At 59.9% G+C, this 13,691-nt stretch overlaps 1 protein-coding gene across 6 annotated transcripts in view; it reads right to left on the bottom strand.

The window, feature by feature from the left end:
• ATP2B3 (ATPase plasma membrane Ca2+ transporting 3) overlaps positions 1-13,691 on the bottom strand; it is a 61,532-nt gene that overhangs the window by 37,300 nt on the left and 10,541 nt on the right. For all 6 annotated transcript variants that reach the window (XM_020885442.2, XM_020885444.2, XM_020885439.2 and 3 more), the window contains exons 2-6: positions 5,514-5,841; positions 1,957-2,154; positions 1,451-1,708; positions 1,120-1,245; positions 877-1,002 (exon numbers count right to left, since the gene is read on the bottom strand). In XM_020885442.2, coding sequence (XP_020741101.2) covers positions 877-1,002; positions 1,120-1,245; positions 1,451-1,708; positions 1,957-2,154; positions 5,514-5,721 — 916 coding nt within the window. In that variant the 5' untranslated portion in view covers positions 5,722-5,841. The remainder of the gene's footprint in view (positions 1-876; positions 1,003-1,119; positions 1,246-1,450; positions 1,709-1,956; positions 2,155-5,513; positions 5,842-13,691) is intronic.

Here is a 13,691-nt window from a genome sequence, read left to right as displayed (position 1 = left end):
CTGCTGCCCCTGTCCACAGGATCCTGGCTGCAGGTGTCTGGCACATAGTCCCCCCATACCAGTGTGTGTCTTTGGCCCACTTCTAGTGGGCCCAGGGGGCTTCACAGAGAGGTGGGGTGCAGATGGAGCAAACACCATTCCTCACCTGCTTTGTCACAGGAGTGGCCTGAGGGGAGACCCAGGTCAGTGCAAGGTGAATTGTGAGCAGATGTTGTGAGGACTGCAGGGGGCACCTGCCATGTCTGGGGCTCAGGATGGTGGCAAGGGGAGGCAACTGGTAGCCATGTGCCAGGGTGGATACAGAGCTGGGATCTCTGAAGACATCTGTCCCTTGACAGTGCTTTCCCTTGGGGTGAAGGCCCTGGCCCCGTCTCAGCTTCCCCTGCCATGATGGCCTTTAGAGAGGCCTTCCTACTTGGGAGCCTCCACCTTGGCTGTGTTTCCCTAGCTGTCATCGTGGCCTGGACCCTGAGCACCTCACCATGGGGGCTGAACACCCCCCCAGGATGGCCCCGAAGCTCTCTCCCAAGCCAGGGTGGCTGGTCTCTGCCCTCCAACTCCCTTCCTAATCAAGCAGGGCCCTCCCCACATCCTGGCACACCTGCACCCGGGCACACATGTCCCAAAGCCTTCAGGGCACAGCCATCTAAAGGAAACTGCCTTGCACAAGATTGGGAGCCCCAAACTGCTGGATCTGGGGGAAAGACCTCAGAAAAGGGGCCTCCAAAAGGAATTCCAGGAGAGAGGGTATGGGTTCCCACCCGCAGAGGGCTGGTTCTCATCAGTGCCAGAGCAGGGACGGGTTGAGCGAGGGACCACCAGCAGGCAGGCTCAGAAGAGAGAGCAGACTTCATACAATGGTTAGTGCTGCATTACCTTTCTTATCCTTCTTCTCTTCCTCCTCTCCACCAGCTCCAAGCAAGGTAAAGATGATGCCCGTCTGGGAGTTCACACCCACAGCCGTCACCACCATTCTTCCAGAACCTTCCATGACATGAGTGCCTGGCACAACAACACAGACAGACTGAGACAGACATCTGTACCACGGGGCTGGGAGGCACACTCAGCACCTCCAGGTCGTGTCCCAGGACCAAGAGCCCTGCTTCCCCAGGGGCTCACCTGACAGCAGCATGGGGTCCTTGTCTGTTGACTTGCGCACATGGTCCGACTCGCCCGTCAGAGAGCTCTCATCGATCTTGAGGTCGTTGCCTTGGATGAGCACGCCGTCGGCAGGCAGCAGGTCTCCTAAGGCCGGCCAGGCAGCCAGAACCACAGACCATCCATGCGTCTGGGCAGCCTTCCTCCACACTGCCTCCCACCACTCCCAGAGGATGTCCCTTTGGGCCTGGGTAGCCACCCATCCCCAGTCCTGTCGTCCAGCTGCCAGGGAACCGGGCCCACAGAAGCACCCAGCCGGGTGTGCTGGAGGGGCTGCCCTGGGCGCACTCACCATACTTGACCTGGGCGATGTCCCCCACCACAAGCGCGGCCACGGGCACCTGGAGGAGCTGCCCGTTCCGGATGACGGTGAACTTCTGCTCCTGCTCTATGCGACTCTGCAGGCCTCGGAACTGCTTCTCTTTGCTCCAGTCGTTGAAGGCCGTGACCAGAACCACGCAGATGACAGACAGCAGGATGGCGGCCCCCTCGATCCAGCCCGCCTCGGCTTCCCCTTCGTCTTCCGCCCCAGCCGACACGTTCCCACAGGCTGCGCCCACCCGAGGACAGAAGGGAAGGACGGAGGCGGCAGATGAATTCCTTCACTGACCCCTTCCTGCTGCCGGTACCTCCTGGGAGCCCCTCCTGGCAGCCCCTCTGTGGTGCAGCCCTCGGCCCGCCGTGCACCTCCACGCCCCGTCCCTCCGCGTCCGCCCCGCCCCTCCATGCCCCGCCCCAACACCCCGCCCCCTGCGCCCCTCCCCTCCATGCCCCTTCACGCACCGCCCCGTCCCTCACCTTCGCTCTCCTCCCCCGGAGGTGCATAGAATGAGAGGCCCAGGGATACGATGGCGGCCACCTCCAGGATGATGAGGGTCACATCCTGCAGGGCCTCCCACACCAGCTGTAGGAAGGTCTTGGGCTGCTTGGGGGGGATGAAGTTCTGCCCGTAGATCTGCCTGCGCTTCTCCAGGTCGTTGGCGTTGTCAGCCAGGCCTGTGCAATGCGGGGACACAGAGCAGAGGCACAGGAGACGATGGCAAAGGCCACCCCCCCCCCCCCCCCGGCTCCCTTCTCCGCTTCCGCCCGCCTCCCCCTCTAGACTGAAAACTCCCAGGAAGCGGAACCACACTGGCCGAGAGCCTGGAGCCCTTCTGCAAAGCCTGGGGGGCGCATAGGGGGCGCAGGCAGCATCTCCAGCTGCCTGGATGGCACAGGTGTACCAGCAAGCGATAGCGAGGAGTCCCCAGCATGAGGAAGGGCTGGACCACCCTCCCATACGCCTGGGTGGGGCCAGGAGCTAACACCTCCCTCTGCATCCTCACAAGCTAATGTGTGGGGTGGCAGGGAGGGAACGCAGAGTACAAAATCCACACCCACAAAGGGGCTGGTCCCAGGCACTCATTTCAGAATCTGTGGCCTGACTTCTCATTCTGGGGACAATCCACTTCCTACCCAGGTCAGCACCAAGGCCTCTGGGTCTCTGCTTTCACAGGGTGAGTCTCCTCAAGCCCATACCTGAAGGCAGCGAAAGCTTCCACATGGGACTGGCATTCAGGTCGCTGCCTCCCAAGGCCAGACATCCGCTTGGCCATCTTCCCCAGGGGCAGACACAGTGCCCTGGTCCCATCCTCGGCCTTTGGGCTTCAGCTTCCTTCCGGGCCCTTCCACAGGACCCCTCCACCCCAAAGCTTTCTGGCTTTTCAGCGCCCCCAAGTGTCTGGCCCCACACTGACACTTCATGGACTCCATGGCTTGCAGTTGCCAGCCCTGAGGAGCTACAACTCCCAAGGCCTCCAGTGTGGAGGGGAGGCGGTCAGGGTGCGGCAACTGGAAGGGGTCCCAGCCCGTGGGGTGCTCCTTGTCGGCTTGGAAAGCCACACAAGATGTGGTCCCAGATGACTTAAGAACATGAAGGTGCTGAGGGTGGCACAGAGGAGTCCAAAAGAAGGAGGGTGGGTGTGTGCTGGGTAGGGAAAGGTAGTTTCTGGGGAGGGGATGATGGAGCCCCTAAGGGTGGAAGGACTGACAAGAAAACACTCTCTGAGCTAGGCTGTGACCGCACACTGTCTCCCCCACCCAGCAGCAGTCACAGCTGTCTCTGCCCTTCTCCGCTGGCCTCACTGTGCCTGGGCCCAGCCACGGGTCAAGTTTTTGGAGGCTGTAGTCTCCCACTGGGAGAAACTGAGAACCTCAGCTCCTAAGGGGCTGGGGACCCAGCTGAGGGCGTGTGTCCCACTCCTCTGACCTACAGAAGATATGAAAAGAGGGCTTACTACTCAGAAGGTTCTTCAACCCTGAATCTCCCAGACACCCAGAGTCTCCACTACCCCCACTCTGGGAAAGGGCTCTGACTTGGAGCCACCAAGAACCACAGAGGCCCAACCCACCTTCTAGAGAGCCCCTGGGCCCCCGTCACGCCTCAAGAATCTGCACGCTGCCTGCCCAGCCCCATCTGCCCAGCCAGGCCCTCAGGGCCCCTTTCCCAGGAGTTTCCTCTCTCCCTCCCTTGGCCTGTCCGTTGGCCTTGGTTTGCCCTTGATGCTGCCGCAATGCTTCTTTCTCCCTTGCCCGACAGCAGCCCGAGGGCCTTGGCCTTCCTGTTGGCGCTGGGGTCTGGAGAAGTGCTCGTGGGGGTGACCCAAGACAGCCAGCAGCCCCTCCAGTTCCGAGCACACACTGGTCCGGCCCAGGTCCAGGCTGCAGGGGCAGCGGCCGGCAGTTGGCATGGACACAGATGGGCACCCTGCCTGGACCAGAGGCCAGATGCCATCAGAATTGGATTAGGACCACATCGTGTGGCTCTCCGCTCATCTGCCCCTCCTTTCCATGAGTGTCAGCGGAGGCCAGCCAGAAGAAGGCCCACTCACCCTAGCCTGGCCTAGGCTCCCAGCTTCTGGAATTCTCTTGGATGCACTTACTGCCGGGAGGAAACCCAAAGTCCCCTCCTCCAATATAGCATAAACCTGCCTGGCCTGCTGCCCACCCCCCACCTTGCCAGGGGGTGTGCGGGGGCCCTGGAGCTCAGCTAAGCTGCACCCCGCCACCCCCCATCCTGGAGCTCAGGTCACTGTGTCTGAACGGCAGTAGGAGTATCTAGGTGGGCCAGGACCTGCGCCTTCTTCTGGATGCAGAGTGGGCTGGCTGGCTCCCTCTGCCATGGCCGAGCCACCCACCTGGGCACCTGCTCTTCTCTAGGCCTGCCCCTCCACCGGGTGAGCACCAGAGCCGCTGTGGCAGAATCGGGCATGTTCCCAGGGGCCTTGACATTTTAAATATTTAACAAGGCCTGACAGGCAGAGGAAGGAGCTGCCAGCTGAAGCCCATCTGCTTCCTTTCATCTGGGAGAGGCCAGAGCCCTGGTGGCTAAATGGCCCTCTACCCCAGGCCTTCCCCCAGCCCCAAGTTGGGGGTGGGGGGACGGGCCAGGAGGAGGGGAGGATAGAGATCCTCTGGCTCCAAGCCAAGCCATCTGCCCCTGATCGATCACACACCCGCACCAGGCTGGGGCCCTTGAGAGCACAAAGCAGGAGGGACCTAGGCGGGCCCTCGGTGTTCCTGACCTGGCCAGGTGGGTGTGCTCTCACCTGGCCTCAGGCCCACCTCCTCTACGGGGAGCAGGGGCACATCTCTACCCCCTGTTGCAGCCTTGGTGTCACCTGCAGACAGATGGAGCCAGGGAGCAGGAGACAAGGGCAGCAGCCAGGGCACTGGTGTGCCAGCTGAGACAGGGCTGACGGGATCCATCTGCACTGGCTGGGGACTGTCCTGGCACTGGCCTGGGGTAGCCCCAGTAGCCCTGCCAGGGAGGTGGCAGCTAGGCCAGAAATGCTCCAGCTGGTGGAATCTGGGGCCAAGCCTGGCTCCCCCCAGGGGGTCCTGGCCTCCCAGCAGACCCATAAGGCCTCCATGCCCAGAACCTTCTGGAGGACACAGAAGGGGGACAGCGTGTGGGGAACACTTGGTCAAGGGCCACCCCACTCATTTCTTGCTGAGGTTTCAGTTTATGGCCCATCCTGCCAGCATGAGCCATTTGGTGCCCGTTTCCTTCCTTACTCAGCTTGGGTACTCCATTGCTATTTCATCCAGAGAAGAGATGTGAGTGGGAACCGCTGGTGATGGAGGCAGGGGGGCAGGGGGAAGGTTGCCCCATGCAGAGCATCTCCTGCTCTAGGGGAAAATGGTTGCCCAGGGAGGGCACAAGGGCACAATCGTGGTCATGGTTTAGTGAAGAGTGCCTCTGGGAAGTGGCTGCAAGCCCAGTCTGCTCTGGGGCTACGGAGCCTCTTCAGAGAGGAGCGTGGGGAGGTAATGGCCCTGCACCACTGGCATACCCGCCCTGCTGGCAGACTTACCCTCGGTGGGTGAGGTCTTCAGCCTCCTGCAGAGCCCGCCCACGTCCCCATAGGCCTCCTGGACTTTTTGCAGTGCCTCAGCCCCCCGGAGCTCCATGAGGGAGCGCAGCTCGGCCAGCGTGCACCCGAAGCCGCCTGCATGTGGGGCCTCCCGCTGCTGCTGGGGTTTGGGGTGGAACTCGATGGAACTGTTGGCCACGTCGCCCATCCTGCCTGTGGCACGGGAGGGGGTGGTGTTCTCGCAGGTGCAGCCTCCGTCGGGGGCAGGCGGACCCCCGAGGTCCCAGCACTGGGGTGAGGTGTAGCCGGGGCGGCCAAGTGCAGACACCTGGGGAGAAGGAGGTGAGAAGCGCAGTTGAGATGAAACCAAGGTCCCCTCTCTGGAACGTTCTTTGCAAATGTGCACTCAGGTCGAGCCACAACTCACTGGGTGCAAAATTCCCCCCCCGCCCCCCCCCACCCCCAGGCCACGCAAGGGCCCCTCATGCCCACCAGGCCTACCTGCCAGGTCACCTCTCAGTCCTGCCCACCACAAGCACACAAGCTGGCAGGGCTTGCCACTGGGGGCAGGAGGCAGTGTGAGAGCCTCCCGGTGGGGACCTGCTGCCGGCAGCAATAGGCAACCTGGGACATGGGGGCTCTCGCTGCCCCACAAGTCCATCTGGGCCCCCATACTGGAGCAGGTGCGACATGTTGGGATGGAACAAACAGTGAGTGGTTCTGCCCCGGCATAGATGCTCCATCACATTCCCTCGCTTGCCTGATTTAAGACTCGCCCTGTATGGCAGGCATGCCATAAGTCTCTGGCGGCAGTGGTCTTTGGAGGTGGGGGGGCCCTGCAGTTCAAGGTTTCAGGCCCGTGGGGGTCCAGGGAACAGGGCAAGCCATGGACAGAGCCAGCTGGGCTCTAGGTCAGGGCTTAGTGCACAGGTGTTTCTGCTGCCCTGGGGGCACCTGGGGTCCAGGGCTAGGAAGGGAAAGGGTGGGGTGAACAGGGGAAAAGGAGGGGAGAGGGCCAGAGGGAAGGGGAAGGAGGCAGGGAGGGAGGGAGTGGAAGGGGAGGGTGGAGGAGAAAGCGGAAAGCAGCCACAGGTCACGGGTGGCTTCTCTGTCACCCTGCCCCATAACACAGCGCCACCCCATCCCCTGCACCCTCCAGCCCTCCAAATGGCAAAGTGAGGAGCTGGAGTCTCCCCCAAATTAACAGCAGCTGGCTAAGTCCCAGGCCACCGACCTTCCTCCTCCATGGAGCATCCTGAAACTTGCCCAAGGAACTCTGGTACCCCTGGCTGCCCTGTCTGCAGCCCTCACTGGGTCTGGTGGCACAGACCACGGGGGCCGCTGGGCTGCTGGGTCCTGGGTCCCGAGCTTCTCCAGCTAGTCTCTCCCCTCCTCTCATCCCGGCTGGCAGCTTGCATGGAGTGGCAGCATCACCAAGGCCACGCATTAAGCTCCTGGAACTGAACAAGTCTCAGTGCATGTGGCCTTGGCCTTCACACCAGTGCAGACGCCTCCTGGCAACGTGGCTCAGTTGGGCTGGATCCCTCACCTTTGGGGAAGCTCCCGGCTCACAAGGATCCTCTTGGAAGCAGCTCTTGGCTACCCACCCAGGTTTCTGATCTAGAACTGCCCATGGAAACACAATGGCCCGGAGGCGTGCGGCCTCTGATCTTAGGAGAGCCGTGGCTGCTCTCAGAGGCCGGCCAATGCCAGGAGCAGGGACGTGCCCCAGTCCTCAGGGGCTGAGACCAAGTCTCTGGGAAACAAGGTTCATTTCCTTCATTGCCCACTGGCCCAAGGGGGCTCAGAACACAGAGGGACTCTTGGTTCCTCTGGACACTGAGGCAGTCCCTGCCACAGAGGTGTAGCCCGAGAGGCATCTCAGCCAATGGCCATCTAAAGTGAACCAGGTTGTCAAAGTTTGGGCACCTAAGTGTTAACTCTCTAGACAGTTTCTGCACGAAGCAGCCTTCCCTGCCGGAAGACGTGGGAACAAGATGGCAGACTCGCGAATGCATGGTCCTCTCTGGCTCCCACGCATCTCCCCACTGCCTGTCCCTCTTGTTCGCCATCTGACCGAGCTTTCCTGAGCACCTACTCTGTGCCCGTGCTGGCCATCCCTGCTGGCTATGGAGGGGTGGGCAGGACTGAACAGGTCCTTGCAATCTCTGGCCAGGAGGTGGGTACCTAGCAGGTCCCGCTGCTGAGACACGTGGCCATAACAGCTTTGGAGTGTTGGGGGGGCAGAGTTTCAGCTGGGGGCCGGGATGGAGGAGTGAGCCATTCTTTTTGGAGGGAAGAATGTTCTGAGACCAGGAAGGAGGCAGGTAATGGGACAGGGTCCGGGACAGGAAAGCGGGCTGCTGACCCCATGGGACCGAGAGTGGCAAAGGTCACCACCAAGCAGAGTGCTGCTGGCTGATGACAGATGATAGGGGAGGGAGGCAGGAGATGAGGGCTGGGGCTGCAGGAGAGGGGGGAGTGGGGACCCCAGGGTGCGCCTGGAGCTCAGGGGACTTGAAGGAAGTGAGACTTCCAGGCATTAGTCTGGGGCCAGGTGGGCTTCTTCTGGGATGCTCTGTGAAGGCACCACCCACCCAGGCAGGCATGGCAGGAATCCCCCTCCCATTTGTCACTTGGGCAGGTGAAGGGGCAGAGACACAGGGATACCTGGGTCTCCTCTTCTGACTGCAGGCTCTTTCTGGAAGCGCTGAGGCTGAGATGGCAGCTTCTGACTGTCAGTAACACTCCTGAGTCCTCTGCAGATGCCCCGAACTGTCACCCCCCCCCCCAGCTTCCTTCTCCACCTTCACTTAGGTGCTGCCCATGCTGGGATACCTGTTCGCCCAACTTTCTCTACCTTGAGCTCTGTGTCCCTGCTTTGGCACTCCCAGTAGGGAGCACCCTGGATGAAACTGGCCAAGTTGGGCTCAGTTGCCCCAGCCCCTTGCCTGTTGGTTGCTGGAGGGGAGAGGGGAGTCTCGTCCATCCGCGGAGGCCCCAGCTTCGGCTTTGATCAGCCCTGGGCCCACGGACAGGGCACCAACGCCACCAGGAGTCCAATCCCGGGGCTCAGACAGGCAACTTGATCTGGGGGTCCTATGAGTTCGGGAGGCTGGGGGGCATCCAGCAAATATGTGAGTCACTTGTCCCTGAGCAGAGTCCCCAGCTCTGGCCGGCACTCACCCCAGGCTGTGATGTCCTTGGCAGGCAGGCCACTGGCCTGCATTCCAAGATCTTGTGAGTTCGACCCCGGGGTCCCAAGGACAAGCTAGGTGACTTCGTGGCCCCCCACCGAGCCACCTCCCCAGTGCTTTGTTCTAAAAGGGAAGCTAGGTGAACAATCTGTTCCTTTTATCCTTTTGGCCTCTACACTCACTCAGACAAGACTTAAGGCACCCAGGCCCGCCCACATGAGTCAGGTGGGCTCATCCAGGTGAAGGTTGCACCCTTCTAGGGCACAGCACCCTCCCTCCTGGCCCTGACAACCAGGGCTCACCCAAGGGTGCCTTTATCCTCCCATTAAGCAACAGCAGTTGCCCAGACCCAGCCACACCGGGGCTCTGAGCTGCTCCTTGCTGTCATTGCTGTGGCCTTACTGGCTCCAAAGTGACTCCTGGTAAGGGGACCAGGCAGAGATTTGAGGCCTGGCCTTCTTCGAGGGCACAGAGCTCTCCTAGCCCCTTGCCACGGTCCCTTGGCTGGATTTGCCATTGCTCCATGCTGCAGCTTGGCCTCCTGCCTGCAGCTGTGGAACGATCCCTGGCCCTCAGTGCCTGCCAGGCAGGCCCCAGAGGTCTCCCCATCTACCACCCCACAGGTCTCCCTCCAGCTGGGTGACTGGTCACTACGCGGCCTGGTTCAGGAGTTGTCAGTCTATGCCTCCAAGCTGCACTGCCCAGAAAGCATGCCCCAGCATCAGTCCTCCTAGCCCTCCCTTTTGCACATTTCTTCAAAGGCCCCCTCAGCTCCTGTCCTATGCTGGTTGGTCAGCTCCATCCCATAGCCCGGTCAGCACACCGTCCTGTCCCCCACTCCCCTGAAGGCCTCTGATGAACCCGAGTGGCAATTCACATGGAGATTGTCCACACAGTTCTGCCCAAACCGACTGCCACTGAGTCTAGAATCCCATGGCCAAATCCTTATTTCACTGTTTGCCAGGGTGCCAACCCGAGAGTGGGTCTGTCCTGTGCTTGGGTCATCATCTCTTTGAGACACGTGGTTGTTGAGTGGCTGGGATGCCCACTTTGTGGTGGGCCGTGGCTGCAGACAGGGACCTAGACAAGTGAGTGAGTGGAGGTCTGAGTGGTCTGAGAGAAGCCAGGGGCCCATCCTGGCCCACCATCCCCCAGGAGGTGGGATGCAGGGATGATAAGTTGACCCCCCAAGTTGGAGAGTGTGCTCTTGAGAACGTTCCTCTTCATCAACTCCACAGGCTACCAGGTACAGGAGTCATCAGTAAGATCAAGACCAAACAGCATATCCTTTGGTTTCCCTGTAAGCCTTGGGGATGGCCTCCCTCCACCTGAAAGAAAGGACAGCAGTCATCCTGAAATGGCCAAGAGCAGAAGTGATCAGGCCTATCAGGGCTGCAGGCCTGACAGAGACTTCCTGGTCTGGGCTGGCTGCCTAGAACGGTTTGTAGGCACCAAAAGGGCAGGGAACATACCATTTCTGTACACTTCCATCTCTCAAACCTTAATTGGCTTAATTGAATTGTAAACCTCCATGGAGGGGGAACTCAGACTTTCTGGCCCTTGCTCCATCCTGGCCCAAACTGGCCAGCACTGGTGGGGTGGCAGGAGCCGACCTGCTGGGGGCTTCCTGACCTACCTCCCCCGGTTGTGTGACTTTCAACAGGCTGCTACCCGGGGGGTGGGGGGAGGTTGCGTGGGGCATGGCCGGAGATTGCTCACGTTCATGCTTGGATTTTCCAATGCCTCTTGCCCCTGGGCCCTGTGACTCATGCCCACCCAACCAGAAACCCAGGAGTCTTCTCCGCCTTGCACCGGCCCTCCCTGGCCACCACTGACCGGCTTTGGGAGCTGTCCCAGCACCTCTGACTTAATCTGCCTGGGTCCCCCACTTCGGCTCCTGTGAACCCTCTCCCCCCAGGGCCCTGGGCAGCTAGGAGCTTTCTGAATGAGATGGCGCTTCTCTTCCCAAGCCCTGGCTCCAGAGGCTTCCCTCACTGCCTCTTCACAGACACCCCATGAGGGCGAACAGATGCCTTCGCTCCATTTCAGAGAAGGCAAAACTGAGGTTCTGATCTCCAGGCCTCACCTTCCATGTCCCCAAAGGGAGGGTCAGACGACCCTGGGCTGCCAGGAGAGATAGCCCTTCCGATTCTCCAGTGCCTTTGAGGAGGAGACGAGGGGTGGAGGACATCTGAGCCCACAGGGCTGACCGGGCAGCCCTGTAATTGGCACCACCCTGTAATTGGCACCACCACCTCCCTGGGGTGGATGGATTGTGGCCGGTGGCCCTGGGCTAGAAGTCCCTGGGTCCTCCTGGCAGTAAGCTGGGGCCAAGAACACCCCCACTAGGGAGCAGAACCCCCAAGGTAGAGTCCCCAGTCCCATCTGAGTCCCATCCGAGTCCCATCCGAGGCAGAGTCCCAGGGCACCAGATGCCACCTGACGCCCGCCCCGTGCGTGCCCTCCCGGCCGACCCAATTGCGCGGGGACCGGGGGGCTGAGCATCCAGACTCGCCATGGGGATTTTTTGAAATAACAGTCCCCTCCTCTCGCTACATCCAGGCACCTGGAATCTGCAGATTGGCTTGGGGCTGGGAGCCCTTGGAGACTCAAGGAAGCGGGTGTCCTCCCCTTGTCCGGCCTGGGAGATCCCCGTGATCCCAGGCAGGTGGGCCGGGGAGCCCAGCAGCCCCTCCCCCTTGACTTCACCCACGCCACCCCTCCCACCCAGGCCCTTGCCCTCCTGCTGGCCCTACACCCTCCCTTCTGCATGATGCACCTTGGTGACCACTGGGGCAGGGGAAAGGAGGGATCCAAGGACCAGGCCTGCTTTCAGCCAGGGAGGGAGGGAGGGAGGCTGGGGGAAAGGCGCTGAGGCAGAGAACAGCCTCATTAATATTTCAGAGGCACCATCACTGCAGCTCCTGGGCCCTCACAGCTCCGACACTTGTGCTAGTGGAGGGAGGAGGATAGGATAAAAGAAGGAACTAAAACAGAGAAAACAGATTTAAAGGGACAGCCCAGCCCCCCCCCCCCCCCGGCCACCTTGTTCCTGGTACAATCTGTGCACCCGCCAAGTGGCTCTCCCAGGGAAGAGCTTTGGGCAAAAACAATAACAGCAGAAAAGGGTCAATCCTCTCCCTAAACCCGCTCCCGTCTCCACCCACGTGGGGCTGCTCCTTTCACGCTGTGACCAGGACACCCAGGCTGCCCCAGGGACAGACTCAAAGGACTGTGTGAGGTCAACCAAACCACAGATGCATGGACTCTGGACATTGGAGGTCCCCACTGAGCACAGTCCACTCCAGAAGGATTCTAGAACCCGGAGAAACACAAGTCTGGATTCCTAGAGGTGGCAGGGACCAGGCTCTCCCTGATTCAGCTCTTGCCCTTGGGTGGGTCTCAAAAATGTAGACTTACAATTACTATAGGATCCAGCAATCCTACTTGAAGGCGATCTCCCCAGCAGATGGGAAGGCAGGGACTTGAAGTGATACTCGTCGTCCTGTGTTTACAGCAGCCTTATTCGCAATAACTAAGACATTTAAAACCACCCAAGACTCCATCAATGCATGCCTGGATGTAGAGAACATGGTCCAGCCCCACAATGGAGTGTGATTCAGCCTTCAAAAGACACCTGCTACAACACGGCTGACCCGACAAGGCGTGGTGGTTAGTGAGAAAAACCAGACACAATGACAGATCCCGTATGACTACACTGGTATGAGGTGCCTTGAGTCGTCAGACCCTAGACCGAGAGGAGGATGGGGAGGGGGCATGAGCTGGGGGAAGGGGAGTTAGAGTCTAATGGGGCAGTTTCCATTGGGGAAGATGGACCATTCTGGGGATGGCTGCACACCGACGTAAATGTACTTAATGCAGCCAACCTGGACAGTTTAAAATGGTCAAGATGCTAAATTGGAAGTTCTGTGTGCTTTCCCACAATTAAGAAACCTAAGAGGCCACGTGGCTCCTTTGCTCTGTATCCAGATTAGCTTCCTGTGGTGCCCCAGGCCATACAGTCATCACAGAATTTCCACTGCCTTGATCGGCAGATCAGCTGACCATTCGGCCCATGTGAATGTTAACTTCCTGGAGTAGCACCTGCCTGCACAGAAACCTAAGCAGACCTTCCTGCACCCCAACCCTGTGGCCTCAGGGACTTTCAGCACCACCCATAGCCTGTCTCAGCTGGGTGGCTGCCTCAATACATGGCAGAGAAGCGGATAAGCTGAGAGGCCAGGCTTGCTGGCAGACACGGCCACCACTCTTGTCCCTTTCTGGAAAGCCGTGTGGCCCCCAGGGCCTCTGTGGGTGCCCCTTCTCTCCTTGCTGCGCATGTGCACTTCCTCAGAGGTGCTGATCCCACCCTGTCCTCCAAAGGAACCAGAAGGTGGTGTGGCCAGAGCAGACAATCCAGCCTTAGGAGCTGCTCACGAATCCCCAGGAGCTCGTGGCAGAGACTCGCTAGACTTTCCCTGATTTCTATTCCCGTCTTCCCACATCATATTTTAATCTCTAGCTAGGAGTCTAGTCATCCAGCTAACGACTATCCTCCCCCAACTCCAGTGTGGCTACGGAGGACCATGTGACTAGATCCTGGCCAATGTGAGCAAAAGAGACATGGAACTGCGTTACTCCCGGGCAGCATTAAGGGTTCTCAGCACATGGGACAGAGCCAACTTCAGGGTTGTGTCCTTAAAGAGAAGGATGTGTTCTCCCCTGCCCCTCTCCTCCTTCCTGTCGACTGGAATGCTGATGTGAAGACTGGAGCAGAGGCAGTTATCTTGCTCCATCTGGCATGTGGAATCCATATGTCAAGGATGGCAATGCCATGCAAGGAAGCCAGATCCCTGATGGCCAAGTAACACAAAATTGCCTCCCTAGACTTTTACGCACAGAAGAAATCCTCTCTCCCTTTCACTTTTATGTCCATTAAGCTAGGTCTCTGTTACAGAGCTTAAACCTCTCTCCTGGGTAA

This window comes from Odocoileus virginianus, unplaced genomic scaffold, assembly GCF_023699985.2.
Source record: "Odocoileus virginianus isolate 20LAN1187 ecotype Illinois unplaced genomic scaffold, Ovbor_1.2 Unplaced_Scaffold_18, whole genome shotgun sequence".
NCBI classification, from domain to species: Eukaryota; Metazoa; Chordata; class Mammalia; order Artiodactyla; family Cervidae; genus Odocoileus; species Odocoileus virginianus.
Note: the sequence above shows the minus strand (reverse complement) of the source record. Positions and strands in the feature narration are given on the sequence as shown.